Consider the following 26,424-nt stretch of genomic DNA (forward strand, 5'->3'; position numbering starts at 1 on the left):
CAGGAGTTGGAGGTACTCTCTTTTGGTTCTCTTTCTCTTGGACTGTAAGGGGCACTGGGTGACACTAATGGTGACACTTTGTCTGACTTAAGGCAGGTAGAAGGCAATTTTGTGTAATATTACGTTATGTACATTTACATGACAAAAAAAGAATCTTGGATCATGAGTGAGTTCCATTCTGATAACTGCAGAAAAGAAACTGCTCTTGAATTTGGTAACATCTAGTGGGCAGCCTTGGATCGCAAAGGGTTAAAATATCTGGATGCCCTATTGAGATATTGAATCATCTGGAACTGTGACTCGCTGGAATTTAGACAAAATTTTGAGAGAGAATCTTTTGGAAACGTATAAAATTATGAAAGGCATGCTGTAGATATGATAGAGGTAGGTAAGTTGTTTTCGGTGGTAGGGGAGACCAGAACTAGGGAGCATAGCCTCAAAATCCAGGGGAGTAGATTTAGGATTGAGATGGGGAGGAACTGCTTTTCCCAGAGGGTGGTGAATTTGTGGAATTTGCTGCCCATTGAAGCTGTGGAGACAACAGTAAATATATTCAATACAGGATTGGATAGATTTTTACATAGTAAGGGAATTGAGGGATATGGGGAAAAGGCAGGTAGGTGGAGATGAGCCGATCATCAGATCAGCCACGATCACATTGAATGGTGGAACAGGCTCGACGGGCCGGTTGGCCTACTCCTGCCCCCATTTCTTATGCCCTTATGTCACATACAATTAGCGTCTGATAGCATACATCAGAAACACTCAATGAACAGTTAATAATCTACTGAACTCTTTGCCTTTTCTTAGCTGACTAATGTAGGGCCAGTGTTCACATTGCAAGGTTACTTTTGCAATTAACAACATGAATAACTGTCTCCAGTTCTGAGCCCATGAAGCTAATGTGTGGATGAAAACATTATGTATTGCTGCTGTCTTTAAGGGATATTCATTTCTTAATGAAGTCAAAGGAATTATTTGCATTTCAGTCACACTGTTAACAACTTCAGGATGTTCCGGAGAGAAGGGTCTGAACAGCGTGGCTGTCTCCATCCTCAGTGTGTGACTCAGGACCACCCGCGTTACTTGGAGGCACCAAGCACGATGAGTGATTTCCCCCCCACCCCCCCCCCCACCACCTCTCTCTCTCTCTCTCTCTCTCTCTCTCTCTCTCTCTCTCTCTCTCTCTCTCTCTCTCTCTCTCTGTCCAGCCGGAGATGAGTCAGGTCTCCTCAGAGAAGTGGTAGCAGTGAGGTTGGCTGTTTATGAGAGAGGAACAAATGTTGCAGCTGTCGAAACTACCTAGGGAGAGAGAGAGAGAGTCATGCACACCTTGTGGAACAGGAAGCGATGCTTAGCACCATCTGAGACTGCAGCAAAGATGAGCTCGAGCCACTGAACTCATCCAAGCTCTCGGTGTGTTTACGTACGACTGCAGCTTCCTCGTCTCACCTTCTGAGCATTCCTCCTCCACCCCCCCTCCCCCCCACCACCTCCACTCCCCTCATGCACACATGCAACCTCTCCTTCAGCATGGAAGAGTAGGGAAGTAACATTTATGGATTAATTATTGGATATATCAACAATGATTTAAAGGTAACATGTATTTGAGGATAATCAACAATAAATATGTATGGAGCACGATTTACAGTGTGGAATTACAATGAAAAGGAAGATCAATTAGCACTGAGCCAGAACAGTTATGGAAAACTGTTATGAGGTTCATTTAAGAGCCTACTATTTGTGGAGATATTATCTTTAAGGTGGGATTCACCTTCATAGAATCATGATAGATTTATATTTTTAAATTTTAATTTAGACGGTAACAGTCCATTTCGGCCCACAACAGCACAGGATTCGATCCCTTGTCCCAATCTCTGTTGATACTCCATCCATGCCACTCCTTAAATTTAAATTTAGATATACGTACAACAACGTAAAAGGCCACTTCAGGCCCAAAAGTCCATGCTGCCAATTTACACCCAATTAACCTACAAACCGCACCCCCCCCCACCCCCAGTACATTTTGAATGGTGGGAGGATACTGGAACCCCTGGGGAAAACCCACACAGACACAGGAAAAATGTAGAAACTCCTTATGGACAGTGGCAGGATTCGAACCCCGGTCCCGATCTGTAACTCATATAAACTCACGATGGACAAGCCCATTGGTGTTCATCAAGATGCTGGGGTTGAGTATAATGTACAAATGTGCTGGAGAAAATTGACAGGCCATGCATAAATCTTCTTTCTCTTCTACCTTCCCACCTGTATCCACCTGTGGCTTCTTAACTGTTATCCTGGGCTCCATCTCCTTCCCCTTCTCCCTCCTCTCCCCTACCTGCACTTTTGTGTAATGTCATTCAGTCCATTGTGCCATTTTGACAGCTCTTAGCCTGTACCCATTGGAATTTAGGAGAATGAGGGGGTACCTCTTTGAAACATTTCAAATGTTGAAAGGCATGGGCAAAGTAGATGTCAAAAGGTTGTTTCCCAAGGTGGGAGACTCTAGGACAACAGGGCACAACTTCAGGATTGAAGGCGTCCAGTTAAATCAGAAATGCAGAGAATTTCTTTAGCCAGAGGGTGGTAAATCAGGGTTTGAACCCTGCACAGTCTGTAAGGAGTTTGTACATTCTCCCTGTGTCTGTGTGGGTTTTCCCCAGGGGCTCTGGTTTCCTCCCACTGTTCAAAACATACTGGGGGTTGTAGGTCAATTGGATGTTATTGGGCGGCAGGGACTTATGGGCCAAAAGGCCTGTTATCCTGCTGTATGTCCAAAAAAAATCTAGTGGATCATGGATTAATAATTATTAATAGTTATAACTGGAGATATCAATAATGGTTTAAAGGTAACATTTTTGAGGATAATTGACAATAGCATTGCATAACTGTGTTTAGAATGCAATTTATAATGTAAGATTACAATGAAAAAAAGATCTATTAGCACCAAACAAGGGCAGTATGAGAGCTCTTGTTATGGGGTTCATTCAGGAGTCTGTTAGCTGTGGGAAAGATACTGCCTTTAAACCTGTTGGTGTGTGCTTTCACACTCTTAAACCTGCTTCTTTTGAAATTGTCATTTAAATTTCCCTGATGTACCAGCCTCTAATCACCACCCTAGCAATTCCCACCACTGTGTAAAAAACATACCTCTGGCATTGCCCCTAAACTCACTTTAAACAAATGTCCTGTGCTATTTCCTATTGTCGCCTCAGGAAAAAATGTGCTGGCTGTCCACCCTATCTAAACCCTCATTATCTTCTACACCTCTACCTCTCGTCCTTGGATGCTCCAATGGGAAATGCCCTAGTTCCATCAACTTTGCTTCATATGACGTTTTCCAATCCAGGCAACATCCTGGTAAATCTCCTCTGTCCCCTCTCTAAAGTATCTACATCCTTCCTGTCATGAGGTGACCAAAGCTGAACGCAAACCTCCAAGTGTGGTCCAACCAGAGTTTTACAGAGATGCAAAATTACCTCACGGCTCTTGAACTCCATCACCCTGACTAATGAAGTCCAGCAAACCACACATTTTCTTAACCACCTTATCAAATTGCATGGCAACCTTGAGAGATTTATGAACTTGGACCCCAAGATCTCCCTGTTCCTTCACACTGTTAATCCTGCCATTAACCATCAAGTTTGACCTTCCAAAGTGTGTCACTTCACATTTATCGGATTGAACTCCATCTGCCACTTCTCTGCCCAATTTTGCATCATGTCTAAATCCTGTTGTAACCTACGACAATCTCCCATGCTATCCACAACACCTCCAACTTTTGATTCATCTGCAAAATGAGAGAGTTCATTCAGGAGCCTGATGGCTGTGGGGAAGAAGCTGTCTTTTGATAATGATGATTTAATTGTCATGTATGGTGTACATGTGCACCAAAATTCTTACTTGCTGCAGCCAAACAGGTACTTGTAAAGAAAACTATAATAGGAAACTAATTGCATTAAATTAAAGGAGAATATAAAAATATATGATGGATAGATAATAAATAATCATAGTTACCTTAGTGCAAACGAAATGTACCTTGCAATAGTGCGGACAGTCTTTTTGTGGTGTCAGATCAGTCCCTGGTCAATGTAGCAAATGGAGGTTCAAGGGCCTAATAGCTGTTGGAAAGAAACTGTTCTTGATGTGCTGTTCAATGCTGGTCTTCAGGCTTCTGTACCTTCTGCCCGAAAGTAGTAATGAGAAGAGGTTGTGATAGGGTGAAAGGGGGAGAATTCATTTCAGACTTTGAGCCTTCTGCCCAATGAAGGGGGAAAAGGAGAGGGTCTCCAGGGTGTGATGGGGCCTTCAGTACATTGGCTGCCTTTCCTGGACAGTAGGAGATGTAGGTGAAGTCCATGGAGGGGAGGGAAGTGTTTTATGTTCTTGAGCTGGAGAGGTCCCTCCATTCTTCAATGCTCCCTAAGGCACTGCAATCATTTTCTGAGTCCGACCCTCATCAGACCTCACAAAATTCATTCACCTTGCACTTATGAGGATTAGATTCCATCCGCAATTGATCCGTCCAATTTACCAGCTGATCCATATGCTTCAGGGAAGTAACAGTGATAAAATAGAATCCGGACCATGAAGGGTATTGGAAAAGGTAAGGAGCAGGAGAAAGAAAGAGGTCACCCAGCCATCATACCTGCTGTATCGCACAGTGAGATAATGGCTGATCTTGCACCTCAGTGCTGCTATTCTGCATTAACCACTTCCTTTAATTCACTTCATGTCTATGTTCCTCACCAGAGACCCACTCCCTCTCCACCACAAGGATTCTGTATCAATTCAGTATTTCTCTGATAGTTACCCCTTGGAAACTATCACAGCCCCCAGACCATCCTTCCTCTTGTCTTCTGCAGAAACATTATTTTTATCTTGCACTAATGCCAACTGTGAATATTTCCTATTTTCCTGTTTCTTGTGATAATTTAGTCTATACTATTGCTGGTATATCTTATGTACCTGAATTTCAGTAAGAATTTCAGTGTATCTGTAGATTGTACTTCTGTGTATGACAATAAGCTCTCATATAAGGAATCAAAGCAGGAAAAGACCAATCAGGCCTTTGTATAACAAACAATCTGAACGGGGTGAAAGTGAAGAAAAAGAACTGTCCACATTTCAGACCAGAACCCTTCATCATCAATGTCTTATACAACTTTATCATATACCAAAAGCTCCCTTTACAACCCTATCCACCCATGAAGCCACTTTCAGGGGATTATGTATCTGTATTCCTAGGTCCCTCTGTTCTACCTCACTCCTCAGTGCCCGACCATTCACTGTGCACATCCTTTCTTGGTTTGTCCTTCCAAAATGCAACACCTCACACTTTGTGTGCATTAAATTCCATCTGGCATTTTTCAACTCATTTTTCCAGCTGGTTCAGATCTCTCTGCAAACCTTGAAAACCTTCACTGTCCAAAACTCCTCCAATCTTAGTTTCATCTGCAAATATGTTGATCTAATTTACCACATTATCATCCAGATCATTGATATAGATGAGAAATAACAATAGTTCCAGCACCGACCCCTGATGTACACCACTAGTCGCCAAATCATTGATATAGATGAGAAATGACAATGGTTCCAGCACCGACCCCTGAAGTACATCACTAGTCACAGGCCTTCAGCGCATCACTTCCCAGTTTTTTTCTCTTCTGCCCTCCCACCCATGACCTCTTGCCTGTGCACCTCCCCTTGCATCTCCCCCCCCCCCCCCACCCACTGCCATTTTATTCAGATGCCTGCCTGGTTTTTTGCTCATACCTTGACGAAGGGCTCAGGCCTGAAATGTTGATTCTGCATCTTTATCTTTGCTACATAAAGAGCAGGGCTGAGTTTCTTCAGCATTTTTGTGTAAACCCACCACTCGAACATGCTTGGTTTCTGAGCCTCTGCAGTTCTTGTGGGAGAGAAAATTCCAAGCATTTGTCACCCTCTGGGTGAAGAAATCTCTCCTTGGGGTGACCTCCTCGGAGCTTATAAAATCCTGAGAGGCATTGAAAGAATGGACAGGCAGAATCTTTTTTTCCAGAATAAAAATATGTCACACACTAGAGGACGTGTTAAAGGTGAGGTGGGGGATGGGGAGTTTAATGGAAATGTTCAGGGCGTTATTTTTACACAGGGACAGCCTGGAATGGGCTATCAGGTTTGGTGGTGAAAGCAGATACAATAGTAATGTTTAACAGATACATGAATATAGTATTCAAGCAGCATCAGTGGGAGATGTGGACATCATGTTTTTCTTTTAAGATTTGTACTATAACATTTATTAAAATAAATGCCAGAGTTAATAGAAACAGCAAACACCATGAAATAAAATGCAAGCATGTAAAAACATTTTTAACAAGAAACTTATTGAATGAATAATGAGTTAACAAGTCAGAAAAGGCATATTTATACCATTTACAATTTTTTTCTTCCAGATTTGAGGCCACTGTGATTTTGAGAGCCAGAAATAATTGCAGATTTATCGTAAATCATAATCTCTATCATTGGACATCATGTTTGGTGTAGACACACAGTTGAAGGGCCTGTTTCTGAGTTGTACTGTACCTTGTTCTCATCTCAGCTTGCATGACTGCCCCTTTATTTTGAGACTATGGCTACTGGACCTATATCCCTCGCCCCCCCCCCCCCCCCCCATGTCAGACTGGGGAAACGTCGACTCTCCATCTCCGCAGTCCAGCCCTGAGAATCAGAATCAGAGTTTCTTGTCATGAACATGTCATGAATTTCGTTGTTTTGCAGGAGTGTTACAGTGCAAACATTGCTATAAATTGCATTTCAAAATAAATCGTGCAAGAAAATTGGAGAAAGTGAGGGAATGTCTGTGGTTCATTCTCCATCCAGAAATCTGTTGGCGGAGGGGAAGAAGCTGTTTTTGTAACGTTGGGTGTTTGTCTTCAATACTCCTGTACCTCCTTCTTGCTGGTAGCAGTGTGTAGAGAAATGGCCTGGGTGGTGAAGATCCTTTATTATAGAGGCTGCTTTCTTAAGACAGCAGAGTGAAGATTGGTGTCTGTGATGTTGTTGGCTGAGTTAATAACTCTGCAATTTTTTTACTGCCCTGTGCGTTGGCACTTTCATTCCAGATAGTGATGCAACCAGTCAGAATGCTGTCCATGGTCCACGTGTAGAAATTTGCAAGTCTTTGGTGACAAAGTAAATCTCCTCAAACTCCTCACAAACTAAAGCTGCTTGCGAGCCTTTTTCTTGATTGCATTAATATGGAGGCCCCAGGTCAGATCCTCAGAGATGTTGACACCCAGGAATTTGAAGTTCTTGACCCTCTCCACTGCTGACCCCTCGATGAGGACTGGGTCGTGTTCTCCTGATTTCCTCCTGAAGTCCATAATCAGCACTTTGGTTTTGCTAACGTTGAGTGCAAAGTTGTTATGACACCACTCAACTAGCTGATTGATTGCCAAATGTGATTCTGCTGATCAGCAAATTTATAGAGGGCATTTGAATTATGCCTGGCCACACAATCATGGATTAGAGAGAATAGAGCAGTGGGCTAAGCATACATCCTTGAGGTACTCCTGTGTTGATTGTCAGTGAGGAGAAGACGTTGATGTTTTAAATCTTTCAGTTGAGATCTTGAGTTCCTCAGTGTAACATGAAATCTGATATTCCCACAGGGATCTGAGCGAGAATTTCATCCAGGCTATTCCCAGGAAAGCATTCCGTGGAGCGACGGACATCAAGAACCTGTGAGTACAGCAAGTTCACTGATCTGGTGGCGCCAAGGATTACTCTTGTTGAGTCCCCATGGCAACATGAGCTTTCCTCCCACGCAGGCCCTTCAGCCCAACTTGTCAATGCTAACCAAGTTGTCCACTGAAGCTGCTCCTATTTACCTGCATTCAGTCCATATCCTTGCTGAACCTAATCCTATCCACATACCCATCCATATGTCTTTCAAACATTATTACTGTACCCATCCCTACCCCTTCCTCTGGCAGCTCATTCCACCACCCTCTGTGTTAAGAAGATGCCCTTCGGGTCCCTTTTAAACCTTTCCCCTCTTGCCTTAAATCTATGCCCTCTAGTTAGATTCCTCTCCCTTGGAAGGAAGCAATGACTTTTTTCTTATCTATGCCCCTCATGATTTTATAAATCGTTACAAGCACTCCCCTTAGCCTCGTAAAATCCAGGGAGATAAGTCCCAGCCGAACCAACCTCTCCTTCATAATTTAAGCCTGTAAACTTTCTTGTGAATCACTTGAAATGAGATCCGGTGATAAAATAAAAATTTCCATCAGGTTATTCATGGTCAGAGTTAGGAAACAGTAGAGGTATCCTACAGGGAAGATACCTGTAGTCTGAAGGTTTATAATCTCTGTGTCGATGGCTTCTGTGTGACTAACTCTCTCTATTTATGCAAACAGGCAGCTGGACAAAAACCAGATTACCTGCATTGAGGAAGGGGCGTTCCGAGCACTCAGGAGCCTGGAGGTCTTGTAAGTCCCTTCTCATTCCATTGGGTCACATTATCAGGTTATCCCTGAGGTCGAACAGGGGCACTTGGGAGCACTGCAGGGATCCATGAATCCCCATGGTAGAACTCCTCTCCCTGAGCACTGCTGTTCAAACCTTAGGCAATAGAACCAGGGAACATTACAGCACTGAAAACTGCTCTTTTGCTTTTCTAAACTGTGCCAAACTATTATTCGGTCTAGTGCCACTGACCTGCACCCAGCCCATAGCCCATACCTCTCCCATCCATGTACCTGTCCAAATTTTTCTTAAATATGAAAACTGAGCCGGCAGCTTGTTCCACACTCCCACTATTCTCTGTGTGAAGTTCCCCCTAATCTTATCCTCTTCCACCCTTAACCATGTCCTCTGGTTTGTATCTTGCCTAACCCTCAGTGGAAAAAGCTACTTGTATTTATTCCATCTATACCCCTCATAATTTTAAATACCTCTATCAAATCTCCCCTCATTCTTTTGAGCTCCAGGATATAAAGTCATAACCTGTTTAAACTTTCCCTGTAGTTCAGTTCCTTAAGTCCTGGCAACATCTTTGCAACACGGTTTCAATCTTATGATATCTTTCCTGTAGTTCGGTGAGCAAAACTGCACACAATTCCCCAAAATTGGCATCACCAATGTCTTGTACAACTTTGCCATGACATCCCAACTCCTGTACTCAAAATTTTATGAAGACCAATATGCCAAAACTCTCTTTACAACCCTATCCACCTGTGACGCCACTCAAGAACTATGTATCTGTATTCCCATATCCCTCTGTTTCACTGCACTCTTCAGTGCCCTAACTTTTACAGTATAGGTCCTGCCTTGGTTTGTCTTTCCAAAATCCAACACCTCACATTTGTGTGCATTAAATTCCATCTGCCCATTTTTCTAGCTGGTCTAGATCCCACTGCAGGATTTGAAAACCTTCCTTGCTGATCACAATGAACCTAAACCTCTCTTCCGAACATGCATTCCCAGGTGAAGTTTCCCTGGTGGGTGTCAGTGCTTCCCGCAGAGCTCTGGGACAATACCATTGTTGTTCTTCCACACCTGAGCATTTGCCAATGTTAACGATATGCAGTGAAGATCAAGGTTGGCAGAGTGAAAAAAGAAAGCATATAGCAGGCAGCTAGAATGGGATGGATCTTCACTGCAGAGGATTTGAATACAGGAGTAAAATGTCTAACTGACATTAAACCTTGTTAATCTGGACCTGGAGTTCCAGTGAACCTTCAGAACATTTCATCCCTTGTGATAGAGGAAGGCTATGATGATCCACAGGAATTGATTGCTTGCTGGCATGGTGATGTTGCCCTATTTAGAGAGATTAATGAGACTCCATCTGTAACCTGTATGGAGTGAAACATGAAACTCTGCAGACACTGTGATTGTCGTAAAAACATAGAAGTGTTGGAGGTCTTGCAGCGTCCAAAGGAGGTATATAAAACTGACATTTCGGGCCTGAGCACTTCTTCAAGGTATGAGTAAAAAGCAGGCAGGCACCTGAATTGAAAGGCTAGAGAGAAGGAAAGAAAGGGCAGGGGGATGAACACAAATCAACAGGAAAAAGGGTGATAATTGGACATGGATCGGAGAGGGCAGGAGAGAAAAGTTGAGAATTGGCGGGGGGAGGGGGGGAGTGGATGAGTGGATGGCTCTTGGCATTTTTACCAGAAACTCCAGAATTATTCCGAAATATAATTAGCATACTTACCTCCGGTGTGTCCCGATGTGGTCATTTACACAGGGGCACTTTTACACAGCCTTCCTGGGTTGCGGAGTTTGTCAGGGGGGGAAACATCGTATTCATTAAGCCTGTTTCTTACGGAGGGGCTGTGGTCAATTTACACTGCTGCCACTCTGTAAAAATGTGTAGGGGTACAAGTGGAAAACTTACGGGATGGAATTTGCCTAATAAGATTCTGCCCCAACATTTTTACACTGCCACCAGAGCAGAAACTTTCCCTGTTCAATGGCTGTGTAAAAGTGCCTTCTGTGAATGCAGACCTGGAGGAAAGGAGAAATAGGGATTGACCGATTTTCATTAGCTCTGCCCCTATCTATCCTTGTTTCTCCTTTAGCTCTCTCTCTCTCTCTCTCTCTCTCTCTCTCTCTCTCTCTTTCTCTCTTTCTCTCTCTCTCTCTCTCTCTCTCTCTCTTTCCTTTTCTCTCCATCTCCTTTCTTCTCCCCAGCTGTTTAATTCATTTGCCTGTCTCCTTTTGACTCATACCTTGAGGAAGGGCTCAGGCCCAGAATGTCAGTTATACAGTATATCTTTACCTCCAATTGACGGTGTGAGGCCTCCTGAGTTCCTCCAGCATTTCTATGTTTCCATTTATAATCTCAAGAGTTTCAAAGATTAACACTGTCTAATTCTGCAACTTGCCCACCATTGACAAGTTGGGCCAATGAGCCTGTTTCCTTGGAGCGTGTCCCTACGACTCTCTATTTTTGTGGAATAACAGGTTAGGTGTTGAGCTGATGTTTCCTACAGCTGGGTTATCCAAATCCAAGAGGTCACTGTCCCAAACTAAGGAGTTGGCCATGAAAATGGAGAAAGAATGGAGGTAAGGAGGAATTTATGCATCCAGGAGGTGGTGACATTTAGGAATTCTCTGCCCAAGAAGGCAGTGGAGGCTTAGCCATTGAATATATTCCAAGACAGAGATCGATAGACCTTTGTACCTTGAGGGAAATGTGGGACATATGGTTAGAGTAGGGAAGTGGTGTTAATGAAGATCAGCCATCGTCTGACGGAATAAGATGGAGAATTAACCAAGGTAGGACATACACGGTAAACGGTAGGGCACTGAAGAGTGCGGTGGAACAGAAGGATATGGAAATATATTTACATAATTCCCTGAAACGGCAACACAGGTAGGTAGGGTAACAGGGAGAGGTTAAACAGGTTAGAACTTTATAGCCTGACATGCAGAAGAATGAGGGGAGATTTTATAGGGGTATACAAAATGATGAGGGGTATAGATAGGGTTGTAAAGAGAGCTTTTGTGACATTGGCCTTCATAAATCAAAGTATTGCTTAGAAGTTGGGATGTTGTGGTAAAGTTGTACAAGATATTGTTGAAGTCATATTTGGAGCATTGTGTGCAGTTTTGGTAACAGGAAAACGCAAAACGGTTGGCAAATTAATCCACAGCATTTTGCTTTGTCCTTCCCAGGACCCTGAACAACAACAACATCACCAGTATCCCGGTCTCCAGCTTCAACCACATGCCAGCACTTCGCACCTTGTAAGTACAGGACTGGGGACTCTGGGAGCATCTTGCCTTTAACTCCAACTTTGCTTCCATTCAGTAACCACACAAGGTAACTGTAATAACAAAGGGAAGAATTCCAGCTACTTCTTTCATAATCCTAGGACATTCCCCAAAGTGCTTCATGGTTGATATGGTGCTTTATTTAAGTCCTCCATAGTGCCCGATTTGTACACATTTTGAAGCTACCAGGGCAACTACCTCATAGTCCCACTGACTCAGGTTCAATCCTGCCCCCCTCATTTTACTTTTTGTGGAGTTTGCAAGTTCTCTCTCTCTCCTCCTGCATCCTAGTGACATCTGAGTTGGTCAGTTACTTTCTACTGTAAATTGCCTCTAGTTTGTAGGTGAATGATAGAACCTGGGAGAGTTAAGGGTTATGGTTAAGGTTATCAGGAGAATAATTGAGATTTGTGTTGAATGAGTGTAGTAAACATGAGAATTTATTGTCATATACATGTATAGATGCACCAAAATTCTCACTTTCTTCAGCCAAACAGTTACACAAGATATACTAGCTGCAATTTTAGACATACAGCACAGTAACAAGCCCTTCTGGCCCATGATGCCATGCCATCCAAATACTACAATTATCTGACAACCCCTGTACATTTTGAACACTGAGAAGAAACTAGAGAACCTGGAGGAACCCATGCATACACAGGGAGAACATACAAACTCCTTATAGACAGCGGCAGATTCAAAACCAGGTGTAATAGCATCGTACTACTAACTGCTATGCTAACTGTAGTATAGTATAGTAGAAATTAAATTAGTACAATGTGCCAAGACAGAAAAGGAGAAAATAAATAAAAATATATATAAAATATTCATGGTTGCAATTAGTGCAAGGAAAAAAGTGTCATTTTAATAGTGCAGACAGATCTTTTAGTAATCCTGGACTAGTTTCTGGTTATTTATTATAATAGGCATTCTGATTGTTAGCATTGACCCGGGGGTGGGGGGGGGGTGGGTGGGGGGCTAAAGGGCCTGTATCTATGCTGTATTAGTTAATAACACTGAGTTTATAAAAGGTTGATCCACTCTCAATTCAGAATCAGAAACCGAATCAAATCATAGTTTATTGTCATGTACACGTGTCACGAAATTTGTTGTTTTGTGGCAGCGTTACAGGTGCAAAACTGCTATAAATTACAGTTTTTTAAATAGTGCAAAAGAAGACAAAAAAGTAAGGTAATTACTGTGGTTCATTGTCCATTCAGAAATCTGATGCTGGAGGGGAAGAAGCTGTTTTTGTATTGTTGGGTGTTCGTCTTCAGACTCTCATGCCTCTTTCCTGACGGTAGCAGTGTGAAGAGTGCATGGCCTGGGTAGTGAGGGTCCTCGAGGATAGAGGCTACTTTCTTGAAACATCACCAAGTAGATGTCCTCAATGGAGTGAAGACTGATGCCCATGATGGTGCTGGCTGAGTTCATAACTCTCTGTAGCCCGTTCCTGTCCTGTGCATGGGCACCTCCATGCCAGATGGTGATGCAACTCATCAGAATGCTCTCCACGATACACCTGTGGACATTTGCAAGAGTCTTTGGTGACATACCAAATCTCCTCAAACTCCTTACAAAGTATAACCACTGGCGAGCCTTCTTCATAATGCATCAACATGAAAGCCCCAGAATAGATTTTCAGACTAAATCCACTGGTTAAATTATAAGGAACGATTTTACAAGCCCGTAGGATTTGATCAAAGTTTTTATTGTTTCGGGGAACGACTGTGGAGTTTAGGAAAAAAAAATTCCTATTGGGGAATTCAGAACACTAAGTCATAAGCTTCAAGTTGGAACTGGACCTTGCAAAGGAAGTTAGCAAAGAGATGTGGGGCTGAAATATGTGGGGCTCGTGATGATAGGTCATTTTATGCTGTGGTTGCTGAGCTTTATTGATGAAGGGATATGGAGCAAGGAAGGGTGAATCAAATTAGGTTGCGTATCTAAGCGATGGGGGGCGGGGGGGTAGATAAAGATAGGTTGCAGCAGAAGGGACATGAAATACTAAATATCTTCCTGTTCCTCAGTCTCTAGAAACGCCAGCTGTTTTTTTAATTTGTTCATTATTCAGAATGTAGACACAGCTGGTTTGGACTGGATAGTGGGACAGCAGTGAATTCTGCCTCCTCACACTCCAGTGAGCCTGGTTCGATCCTGACTTCCAGTGCTGAGTGTGGGAAGTTTACAATTTAGTCCAAAAGGCATAAGATATAGGAGTGGGATCAGGCCATTTGAGTCTGCCCCCTGCCATTCTAAGGCTGAGTTACTGTCTTATTCAGCCCCCTTCTCCTGCCTTCTCCCCATAATGTTTGATTCCCTTCCTAATCTAAAACCTATCTAGCTTGGTTTTAAATCTACCCAATAACTTGGCCTCTACAGCTGGGTAAAGAGATTTCTCTTCCCCTCTGTTCTAAAGGGATGCTTTTGTATTCTGAGGCTCTGCCCTCTGGTTCGAGATTCCCTCATCATCGGAAACATCCTCTCCGCATCCACTCTATCCAGGCCTTTCAGTATTTGATAGGTTTCAGTGAGATCCACCCCACCCCTCCCTTCATTCTTCTAAAAATATCTCCTGGTGTGCAGAGAGGCAGCAGGACTGATTTGTGTGTCACTGTTTCTGCATGAGCTCTGAAATCCCTATCCTACACTGTGCCCTTTTTCCCAGTGCCCCCCTCATATCTTAACAACACTTCTGCCATATATAGATCCTACCTGCCCCAGAGTTCTGGGGACTATCGAGTTCCTCACATCCCTCTACTTCTCCATCCTGCTTTAAAAGAATGAAGCAGTTAATATCCACTGATGTATTGCCCATCATTTGTTATTTCTGATGCCATCCTGCACTGCGTGACTTGAACTTTCACCTTGATTTCTCGATCATTAAGAAACATCTCACGTAGCAACATGCTTTGGTGAAAGTAGCAAACTGACCTTGAGGTATTGACAACTCAGGAGGATGTCCCACACTGGAGATGGATAATTACGTTCGAGCTATGCCTGAGGGACTTCATGGTAGGTTAGAAAGCTGAGCTCATCATATTATATTGATTTCCCTGTCTCGTAATTCAGTTCACTCTTTCTCCGGAGTTGATGCATTGGATGGCTCTTCCCTCCACCCCCCCCCCCCCCACCTCTCCTCCTGGGCTAAGAGTCTTGATCTAAAAAATGGCATGAATCATGAAGTGTTTAATGCACACCCACACACACCTATAATTTCTCTCTCTCCCTCTCCCCCCCCACATCTCCTCCTGTCTCTCCCTTAACCCCTCTTTCTATCTTTCTCTCTCCCCCTCTGCCTCTCTCTCTCACATACACACGCGCACGCACACACTCTATCTCCCTTTAACCACTCTCAATCTATTTATCTATCTATCTTCCTTCATTCTCTCTCTCTTGTCAGTACCTTGCTCTCTTTCTCTCTCACACACACACTTCACCCTGCTCACAACCTCTCCTCACTGTTACCTTTGGGTGGAAGACACAGAAACTTGAAGACCAGCACTTTCCAATAGCCATCAGGCTCTTGTTGCACTAAGTATGGACTCCTCTGACACCATAGAAGGACTGTCAGCATTATTGTAATGCTCCTTTTTTACCCTTTGCACTATACTGTGAATATCTATCATCAATTTTCCCCTTTTGTATTTATTTCTTTTTTAATGTCATTTAATAAAAACTATTATAGATTTTCCTATTTCATGTCTGTTCACCTGCAGCAAGTAAAATTTTTTGTGCGTAAGTACTGTACTTGTACAATGTATAACACATTACACGCATGAACATTATCATCGCTTCCTCTCTCTCACTCTTATACTCTGCTTGTCCAACATCTTCTCACAAGTACATAGATAGATATATATTTAGGGGACTGGGCATCTTTAAGCAATATCAGTTTATTTGTCCATCCTTTATTGGCCCTGTGTTGAGGAGGTACGTAGTGAAAGTATCAACCACATTGGAAGCTTTGAAGTTACATATTGGGCAAAGTAGGCAGATTAACAAGCAAAAAACTTCAGATGCAGAATATCAATAACGTTTGTGGTTAATGGCAGGATTCTTAATGGAGGATTTGGGGGTCATCATTTCAAATGATGGCTGAAGGGCCTGTTTTTGCATTGTGATGTTCTATGGTTCCCTCAAGTTTGCCACAGGTTGATAAGATGGTTAAGAAGGCCTTTCATACACTGGCCTTCATTAGTCGGGGATTGAATATAAGAGGTAATGTTGCAGCTCTATAAAACTCTGGTTAGACCACACTCCGAATATTCTGGTCACCTCATTACAGTGCAGAGGAGATTTTCCCAGATATTCCCTGGATTGGAGTGCACATCTCATGAAACAAGTTTGACAGAGTTAGGGCTTTTCTCTTTGAATGCCAAATGATGAGAGGTGACTTAAGAGAGGTATACAAAATCAGGAGGGACTTAGATCAGGTAGACGGGCTGGACATTTTTCCTGGGACGACAATAAAAAATACCAGAGGGCATCTGTTTGAGGTGAGTGGAGGAAAATTTGGGGAAGATGTCAGAGAGAAAACTTGTACTCAAGGAGTGGCGGATGTCTGGAATGCATTGCCAGAGGTGTTGTTGGAGGCTGATTGCATAGGAACATTTCAAAGACTCTTAGATCAGCATAAGGATGCAAGCAAAATATAGAGTTATGCGTGGGAGGTAGGGAAGGTTTAACTTGTTGTGAAGTACGTTTAGATAGTTGGCACAATATCATAGGCTGAGGGACCTGTACTGTGCTGTAAAGTTCTATGTTTTATGTTCTAAAGCTCCTTCTACACTATCCCATCACACACTCGCAGGGCAGGGACAGCACGGGTTAGATACAGAGTGAAGCTCCCTCTACACTGTCCCATCACACACTCCCAGGGCAGGGACATCATGGGTTAGGTACAGAGTGAAGCTCCCTCTACGCTGTCCCATCACACACTATCTATCAGAGCAGGAAGAGTATGAAGCTTGGTGCTTTAACCTGGCCCTTTTGATGGTTTCTTGGGTGGGGGGGTGTGTGTGTGTGTGTGTGTGTGGTGAGATCTTGCTGTGCCTCATGGTCATTCTGCCTGTCAGCCCACCCTAGCTCCAACAGTTTTTCTCTTCCTGCCCATCAGCCGCCTACACTCCAACCGCCTGCTGTGTGACTGTCGCCTGTCCTGGCTCTCCCAGTGGCTGCGTCAAAGGCCACAGGTTGGCCTCTTCACTCAGTGCTCCGCCCCTGCGCACCTCCGTGGACTCAATGTGGCGGAGGTTCAGAAGCACGAGTTCACCTGCTCAGGTGAGTCTGGTCTTGGGGGCGAGAGTTGAGATGGAGAGTGTCATGGGAGAATTGGGGGTGTGGCGAGAGTCATGGTGGGTATTGAGGGTGGGGAATCTTGGGGGCTAGGGGGAGAATTGGAGCAGGGATGGTTGTGAGGAGTTAGGTGGGCTGTGGGGGGTGGGGTGGGGAGGGTCTTGAGGGTGGAGGTCAGAGGTGGGTTGGGGAAGGTGTGGGGAGGGCAAGGATCATGGTATGAGAGTCGTGGCAAGGAGAGGTGGGGAGGGTCAGTTGTGTGTGGAGGGAGGGGTGAGGTGGAATGAAGAGGAGAAGGGCGGGGAGAGGTGTGGATAGGGAGGGCTGCAATGTGAAGGGAGGTTTATGGTGGGTTCCTTTCCTGTCTGTGCCCAGTACCATACCTGGGTCAGTGACTCAGCTGGTGAAGCCAACCCATCAAAGCACCAGAGATTGGAGTGCTGTCTGTGTGGAGTTTGCACATTGACCCTGTGCCCACAATGGGTTCCCCACTCCAGTGCTCCAGATTCCACCCTCAGCCCAAAGTTGTGCGGCCTGGAGGGTTTATTAGTCGCTGGGACATTTGGTGGGAATTGGGTTGTTTTGTGGCCTAGTATCAACTCGATGGGCTAAATATCCCTACACCCCTCCCCACCCCCAAATATCATGTGGAAATTGTCTACTTTGGTCTCCTCTGAAGTTAACCAGCGATGGTAAAGGGGCTACAACAATGCAGATATTGTTGTGTTGGGGGTGTATCAGGTATGGCGCAGCTACTGGCATGATTAACCCTCCTGCCTCACTATGCCTGCAGGTCAGTCGGACAGCCCGCGGTCCCAGTTGTGTGGCCTGGCCTCAGGATCCTGCCCTGCCATGTGTACCTGCACCAGCAGCATCGTCGACTGCCGTGGGAAGGGCCTGACTGCCATCCCGGCTAACCTCCCAGAAACCGTCACCGAAATGTGAGTAGCCAAACGTGGGGTCCGGTGGTCTCCAGTTCACCTCCACCGGGGGCCTCAGAATGGCAGTCATGTCCTGGGCCCATTGCATATCCCGGAGGTAAGAGTTATAGTTCTGCAGCTTGGAAACAGGCCCTTAGCCCCAAACCTGTCTCTGCTGTCCAAGTTAGTGCCATTTACCTGTGTTTGACCCATCTTGCTCAACCTTTTGTAATGACAGATCTGTGCAAATATCTCTGAATGGGTTGCAAGAAGGGCTGCAGAAATGCAGGTTACTGGACCAACCCAATTGTAATCAGATCTGAAGAAATAGTCGTAGGCTATTTAGCTCATCTTGCCTGATACATCAGACAATAAAGTCCAGGCTATTTTTTTTAAATATAATTTAGAAATACAGCATGGTAACAGCTTCTTCAAGACCACAACCCTGCGTCGACCAAATACACCCATGTGACCCATAAACTTACGAACCCCGTATGTTTTTGGAAACCAGAGCACTCAGGAAACCCACACAGTCACAGGGAGAACGTGCAAGCTCCTTACAGACAGCAGCGGATTCAAACCTGGGTAGCTGGTGCAGTAATAACTTTGCTCTAATTGCTACACTAACCGTGCCATACTGGCTTTGGAGGCAGTCCAGAGGAGGTTCAGCAGGTTCATTCCTGAGATAAAGAGGTTAGCGTATGAAGAGAAATTGAATTGTCCAGGATTGTACTTGCTAGAATTTAGAAGAATGAGAGGGGATCTTATAAAAATGTATAAAATTTTGAAAGGCTTAGATAAAATAGAGGTAAGTAAGTTGTTCCCATTAGTGGGGGAGATTAGAACTAGGGGACAGGGTAGTAGATTTAGGATGGAGGTGAGGAGCAACTGCTTTTCCCAGAGGGTGGTGAATCTATGGAATTCGCTGCCTGTTGAAGCAGTGCCAACCTCAGTGAATACATTTAAGACAAGGTTGGATAGATTTTTACAGAGGAGGAAAATTAAGGGATTATGGTGAAAAGGCAGGCAGGTGGAGATGGGCCTCTTATCAGATCAGCCATGATTAGGTGGAGCAGGTTCGACGGGCCGGATGGCCAACTCCTGCTCCGATTTCTTATGTTCTTATAACCCAAAGATTCCAGGATTGTAGCAAACAAAAGTTTTTCACTGTATCTCAGCATTTGCGACAAGAAACAATTCACAGGGTCATAGAGTTTTACAGCATAGAAACAGGTCATTCAGCCCAATGTATCTATGCTAACCAGGAAGTCCATCCAAGCTAGTCCCATTAGCCTGTTTTCAGTCCATATTCCTCTAAATTTTTTACGTCCCTGAGTAAAACACGAAGGTCTGCAGACATTGTGATTGAAGTAAAACACAATGCTGAAAACACTCAATGTCCTTTATATAGCAAAGATAAAGATACATAACCAATGTTTCGGGCTCCAAGCCCAAAAATAAAGTACACTCTACCACTTTCAATGGCAGCTCAGTCCACACACCCACCATCCTCTGCATGAAGAAGGTGCCCCTCAGGCCCCTTTTAAATCTTTCCCCTCACCTCTCTGCCCTCTTGTTTTAGCTTCCCAATCCCTGGGAAAAAGACTGTGACTATTTACCTTATCTATGCTCTTCATGCTTTTTTTTTTAAGCCTTACAAGGTCCACCTCAGCCTCTCACTCTCCAGGGAGAAAAGTCTCAGCCTCTCCTTATATTTCAAGCCAACCAGTCATAGCAACATTCCCAGGAATCTTTCCTGCTTAATGATATCATTCCTACAGCTGGGTGACCAGAATTGTGCACAATGCTCCAAGTGCAGCCTCACCAACACCCTGTACAGTTTTAACACCTACTGTATAATTCCATTCAAATCGATGGATATAGAGCACAGACTTTTCCAATAACACTGCATGGCGGAGCAGAAAGGCTGAATAGACTCCTCCTATCCTCAAGATAAAGGGAGCATGTTCAGCAGGAAGAGAGGTCTGTAGACCTCTGGTTCACAAAGCTTTATCTTGCCTCACACCACAATTAGAGGTTCATTGATTGCTACAATGAATCTACAGCCCTGTTATTATATGACAGAACTGTGATGCACCTTTGTGCTTCATCTCACATTTCCCCATTCCGATTCTCCTTCAGAAGAGGCAAGGTTAATTACCAGCCTCGTATCTGCTCTGCACTTTAAACTTAGTACTGAAGACAAAGTACAACGGAAGGCATGGCTTAATAGAACAAGTATTTAGCATTCGCTAATCAGGCGACCATAAGGAGTGGTGCTGCCGACTGCTGTGAGATGTGCTTCTGAAATGATGCTGTGGATTTGAGGGGGATACTGTGAATGTTAATGTGAGGACTTGTAAAACAGCCAAATCATGCGTGCGTGAATGCACGCGCACGTGCGTAGTCCGCACATAATTACAGTGGAGAGGGAAGTGAGATAAAGTTGTGAGCTGGCTCCTGCATCAAAGGGACAACCCAGTCTATTTATTGTACAGTAAGGAAGGTGGTAAAGTGGAAGGTGTGATTTAGTGGGGATGTGACCACAGAAACTGGGAACTGGGGGCAGAAGCAGGTCACTCAGTCCCTTTAACCTACTCCCTATCGAATAAAATTACACCTGATCTGAATAACCTCAGGTCCATATTCCTGCCTGTCCAAGGTTCCTTTTATTGTCATGTAATAATGCCTACATGATATACTTTAATTTATATCTACCATGTCAAACAAGGAATCACCATGAGCATTACCCGGCGCCCCTAACATTGGAGAAAGAGAAGCTTCAGAGTCACGGAGTGTCCATGGATTTGCCTCCAGGACTCCTGCAGCTGCACAGACTCCTTTCCAAACCATTGGCATCCTGCTAACCATTCATCCCCTTTGCTTATCATGTATCTATCTACCTCTGCATGAAACATATACAAGGGAAAGAGTTACATGAAGCATAAGCTGCATCCTCTTATATACAATCCCAATCACATTTCGTTAGTTTTCATAATTACTTAGATAATTAATTTATAATCATTTAAAGATTTTTAAGCCCTCTACCACAATGTCTTTAGCTCAAGGTATTTAAGACATTTTCACTGTGAACTGGCCTGTTGTTTCCTGCTTTCTGTTTCTCTTTTTAAATTAATTTTTAAAAAAATCATGGTAGAATCCGATTCCAACCATTGAAACCCATACCGGCCAACTAACCTACCAATCCCATACAATTTGGGAGGGCGGGAGGAAACCAGAGCACCCAGGAAAACTCATGCAGGTCACGGGGAGAACGTACAAACTCCTTACAGACAGTGGCACATTCGATCTGGGTCGCTGGTTCTTTAATAGTACTGACTACTGCACTAACCGTGCTGCCCTATTTAAATCCTTCTTAACTAAAGGAGTAACATTTATCTCATCAATGGAACCTTCCCTAAATCTAGGAAATAAAAGAAAATTGAAATCAATTCACTGATATGCTACAGTAAGTGGGTCTTAAAGTTAAGGGTGTGGTATTGTGTCTGTGGGGGAACAACATTGAGAGTGATGGGTGTGGCGGAGTGAGATACAGTTGCATATGTTGTACAGCAAAGAGTGCACTACAATGGCTGTGCTACACAATAAGTGTGTGGAGGAAAAACCCAACACCCAACCCCAACCAACCAATTTTCCCCTGCAACTGTGTCTGCCTGTCCCGCATCAGACTTGTCAGCCACAATCAAACCTGCAGCTGACGTGGACATTTACCCCCTCCATAAATCTTCGCCCGCGAAGCCAAGCCAAAGAATGTGTTATCTACTGAATAGATGTGCACCTCCAGTCAATGAGGTCAGGGAGAGTGATGGTGAGTGGAGTCTGTTCATTTGTAGGGAGAGCCGGAGAGGGTTGGGTGGGAACCTGAGGTGGGGTTGCACTTCTGAACCCCTTGTCAGGAGTCAAGCCCCAAGGGAGCAGTTAACCCTACAAAATGAAGGTGACATACAAGACATTACACCTTCCAAAGCAGTAGAGAGCTTTGCATTAGACAGGACTGCAAATTGCAGCAAGATACTTCCCCTGGGCAGACAGAGGCAAGAAAACAAACACACAAAAAAGACTTCAATTTAAAATGTGCAAATTCCTGATGGATTCCTTTCCAGAATTTTCTTTCATTAAACGCAAGAGGACAAATATGGATCCAATAAAAACTGGTCTCGTATGGATCCTGTTAGCACTCTGGGTCCTTTATGTCGTTTGTTTATATAAGACTGTAATGAGCCACAAATGTTGGAGACATGAATTGTTCTGGCTGCATTAATCATCGGAAAAGTAGTGTGCAGAACAACGATTACCCAGGAGTGGGTTCCAGGCTGGAATCTAATGCAGGGGTTCAGTGAAAATCCCGGGGTTAAGTTGTCGGCCAGAATCTAATTTGTGATTTACAGATAGAATATCTGCTTTGCAGGAGTTGCAAGCTGCAATATTAATATTGAACATGAAACAGTACAGCACAGGGACAGGCCCTTCAACCCATGTGTCTGTGCCGAAATTGATGGCCCAATCAACCATTTCAATTCTGTGCCCCACTCCAGCGCCGACATGCCTGTCTTTGGCTTTGTGCACTACCAAACTGAGGCCACCCATAAAATGGAGAAGCATCACCTATTTTACGGTCTGGGCACTCTCCAACCGAATGGCATTAACATTGACTTCTCCGGTTTCTGCTAACCCACCCCCCCCCATTCTCCCTCTCTTCCCCATCTCTCTTTCTCCTGTCTACCAGCTCTCCATCTTCCCTCTCTATTTACAGAGCTATTCCCCCTCTCCCATTTGCTGGTGGGCCCTCCATCCCTTATTCACCACCTTATTGCCCATGGGTCTGTGTTCCTCCCTCTTCCCTTACCCCTCACCATTTTGTTCAGGTGCCTGCCTAGGTTTAGATGATGAAAGGTTCAAGCCCAAAACATTGGTTATGTATCTTTAGATACATCTGTTTTTTATATATCTTTGCTATATAAAGTACTTAGAGTTTCTCCACCATTGTGTTTTCACTGAAATTAAAAATCTGCAGCTTGCATGTGGTAGATATTCCTCCATTATATTCACGGGTCTCATAAATCTTACTTTTGTATCAGCCCATCCCAGGCACCCACCACTCTCTTTATAAAATATTTACCCCACATATCTCCCTTGAACTTTTTCCTCCTCACCTTAAATGCGTCTCCTCCAGTATATGATGTTTTTATCCTGGGGAAGAGATTCCGACTGTCCTCTCTATCAATGCCTCTCCCAATGTTATGCACCTCTATCAGGTCCCCCTTCAGCCTCATGCACTCCAGAGAAAACTACCCTAGATTCTTCAACTTTTCCCCCTAACTCGTACCTCCTCAAACAGTCAGCATCCCGGTCGATTTCTTCTGGATCCTTTCCAAAGCCTCCACATCCTTCCTATAATGGGGTGCCCAGATTTTCACACAGAGAAGTTTGGGGTGTGATTATGTACAGAATAAAACGCACACCAGGAGTGAGCTACAAGCTTGAATCTAAGTCGTTTGGAGTTTTACACAGAACATATTTATCCATTTGTGAATTACAAGCTGAAATCTATCAGAGGGGGTTGATAAAGATAGACATAGAATAACACATACTGGGAGAGAGTTACAGTAGAAACTGTGGGGTCCATAGGTTTATAAACACATCGTCTGGAGTGAGCTACAGGCTGGAATGATGTCAAGAGGTTTGGGTGGTTATTAAACCATTTCATCGGATGCAAGGATCAACAACGAGATAGACAACAGACTCGCCAAGGCAAATAGCGCCTTTGGAAGACTACACAAAAGAGTCTGGAAAAACAACCAACTGAAAAACCTCACAAAGATTAGCATATACAGAGCCGTTGTCATACCCACACTCCTGTTCAGCTCCGAATCATGGGTCCTCTACCGGCATCACCTACAGCTCCTAGAACGCTTCCACCAGCGTTGTCTCCGCTCCATCCTCAACATTCATTGGAGCGACTTTATCACCAACATCGAAGTACTTGAGATGGCAGAGGCCGAAAGCATCGAATCCATGCTGCTGAAGATCCAACTGAGCTGGGTAGGTCACGTCTCCAGAATGGAGGACCATCGCCTTCCCAAGATTGTGTTCTATGGCGAGCTCTCCACTGGCCACCGAGTCAGAGGTGCACCAAAGAAGAGGTACAAGGACTGCCTAAAGAAATCTCTTGGTGCCTGCCACGTTGACCACCGCCAGTGGGCTGATATCACCTCAAACCGTGCATCTTTGCGCCTCACAGTTCGGCGGGCAGCAACCTCCTTTGAAGAAGACCGCAGAGCCCACCTCACTGACAAAAGGCAAAGGAGGAAAAACCCAACACCCAACCCCAACCAACCAATTTTCCCTTGCAACCGCTGCAACCGTGTCTGCCTGTCCCGCATCGGACTTGTCAGCCACAAACAAGCCTGCAGCTGACGTGGACATATTTACCCCCTCCATAAATCTTCATCCGCGAAGTCAAGCCAAAGAGAGAAACAACATAACAGATACCTGGGGATGAGTTAGATTTGGTAACGTAGCTTTCCTCTTTTTGGGGATACTCTTGAAAAGGGTTGGAGCAACTGGTGTTGGAAATACGAAAAGTGCAAAGAATAAAGGAAAGATTTGCACATCACAGAAGCAAGATAAAACATTCTGCCTATCACCTTGTTGGGGTCCCTTAAGTGCTCCTCTTTCCCCTCCCCACATCTCAAAGAAACGCTGACAGATTAATTGGCTGCTGTAGCGTCAATGGTCGGCAAGAGGGGATGGAGGTAGGAAGATGTCGACGGATATGAGTGAGTGAGAGTAAGTGGAAGAGGTACGGGGAAATAAGGAGGGGTGAGTGGGATTGCTCTGCAGGTGTCAGCATGGACCAATGGGTTGAATGGCCTCCTGTGTCTTAAGGACCAGGGAATAAATTTGAGGCAAAGTATTCTGAAATCAGGAAAAGAAGGGAAGTTCCGAAGAAAAATTATTCTCAATGATTTGGGGTAGAGGGATGGAGGTAGGAGAGTTTGTAGGTATGTGTGAAAGAGACAGAGATCAATTAACATAAAAAATAAAGAGCATAAGAAATTGAAGCAAAAGTCACTCGATCTTTCAATAAGATCAAAGTTAATCTTTTACATCATCTCCACGTTCCTTCACTAACCTTGTGTCCCTCACATTCCCTTAAAATCTACCAATCCATGTTTTGAATGTACTCTGAGAAACATAAAACTGCAGATATTGGAATCTTTTGCAATTATGTTTATTGTCAAGATGTAGTGATAGAGGTTGTTTTGTGAGTAGACCATTTAGACATATACAACAAGTAACGCACAGTACAGAAATGCGGAGGTACAGATAGAGATCAGTTGGTACAGAGCAAAGGCAGTATCATTTTATTATTTTGGGTTCATTTAGGACTCTCATAGCAGCAGGAAAGAAACAGTCTTTGAATCTGGTGTGTGATTGCACACTCATGATTCTTCCTGCTGCTGGGGTGGGGGGGGGGTGGGTGGTGAAGAGAGTGTGGCCGGGGTGGGATAAGTCTTTTAATATGTTGGCTGCTTTTCCAAGTTAGCAGGAGTTATTGATGAGTCGCTGGAAGGGAGGGAGGTGTTTGTTAGGCCAGGGCTGCAGTCACAACCTTCTGCAGTTTTTTGCAGGCTTGGGTGGAGCAGTTTCTGTCCCACAAGCTGGATGGTCTAAACAGGTCACATGGGTAGAAGTGGTCAGTCAATGTTTCAGGACGGGATTCTTTATCAAGACTATACCCTGTCCTGTCGGGTTACAAAATTCCAGAGTCACTGAGGAGAGACATTTTTCGAAAAGAGCCTTCAGGCGGGAGGCTGAACCTGCAAGAAATATGGGAAATCTTTTCCTTTGAATGATTGTCAATGAAAAGTCTTCTGCTGGACCCAGTGCATTCATTGACACTGGTCTGTTCAGGTAAAGTTGAGCCTGAGAAGGAGTCAGATTTCAGCAGAAGTGAACAGGTTCAACAACCTCCTATCCATTTCAGGGGCATTGCCTTCTGCTTTCCTCCTCCTCCTATCCCTGAACCCACCTGCTGCTTTTTCTCCTAGTCCCCCAGTCTCATCTTGATCCCTGAACCCATCTACCCATTTTCTCCCTTGTCCCTAAATCCCACCTACAACATTCCAAATCCACCTTGCCATCCACTGCAACTCTTGACATGCATGCATTTGCCAGACCTTGCTCATCAGCACTCCCTCCGACATGCTGCCTCCTCGTGTCTCCCCTTCTCTCAATCCCCTCACCCCTTCATATGCATCAGAAGGAGGATTGCTGTCCCACCATGACTGGATGCCCTGGAATTCAAAGCTTGGTTCAATGACGTCAATAATCATGCCTCCCTTACAGATTATCAGTCATTACAGAATATTCTGTTCTGCATTTCAAATTAAGTTCATTGCTT

General features: G+C 44.3%; 1 protein-coding gene across 14 annotated transcripts in view; it reads left to right on the plus strand.

The window, feature by feature from the left end:
* LOC138744328 (slit homolog 1 protein-like) overlaps positions 1-26,424 on the plus strand; it is a 245,922-nt gene that overhangs the window by 78,083 nt on the left and 141,415 nt on the right. For all 14 annotated transcript variants that reach the window (XM_069900273.1, XM_069900284.1, XM_069900285.1 and 11 more), the window contains 5 exons: positions 7,659-7,730; positions 8,409-8,480; positions 11,680-11,751; positions 16,898-17,061; positions 17,870-18,017. In XM_069900273.1, the coding sequence (XP_069756374.1) occupies positions 7,659-7,730; positions 8,409-8,480; positions 11,680-11,751; positions 16,898-17,061; positions 17,870-18,017 (528 nt within the window). The remainder of the gene's footprint in view (positions 1-7,658; positions 7,731-8,408; positions 8,481-11,679; positions 11,752-16,897; positions 17,062-17,869; positions 18,018-26,424) is intronic.

This window comes from Narcine bancroftii, chromosome 10, assembly GCF_036971445.1.
Source record: "Narcine bancroftii isolate sNarBan1 chromosome 10, sNarBan1.hap1, whole genome shotgun sequence".
Taxonomy (NCBI): Eukaryota; Metazoa; Chordata; class Chondrichthyes; order Torpediniformes; family Narcinidae; genus Narcine; species Narcine bancroftii.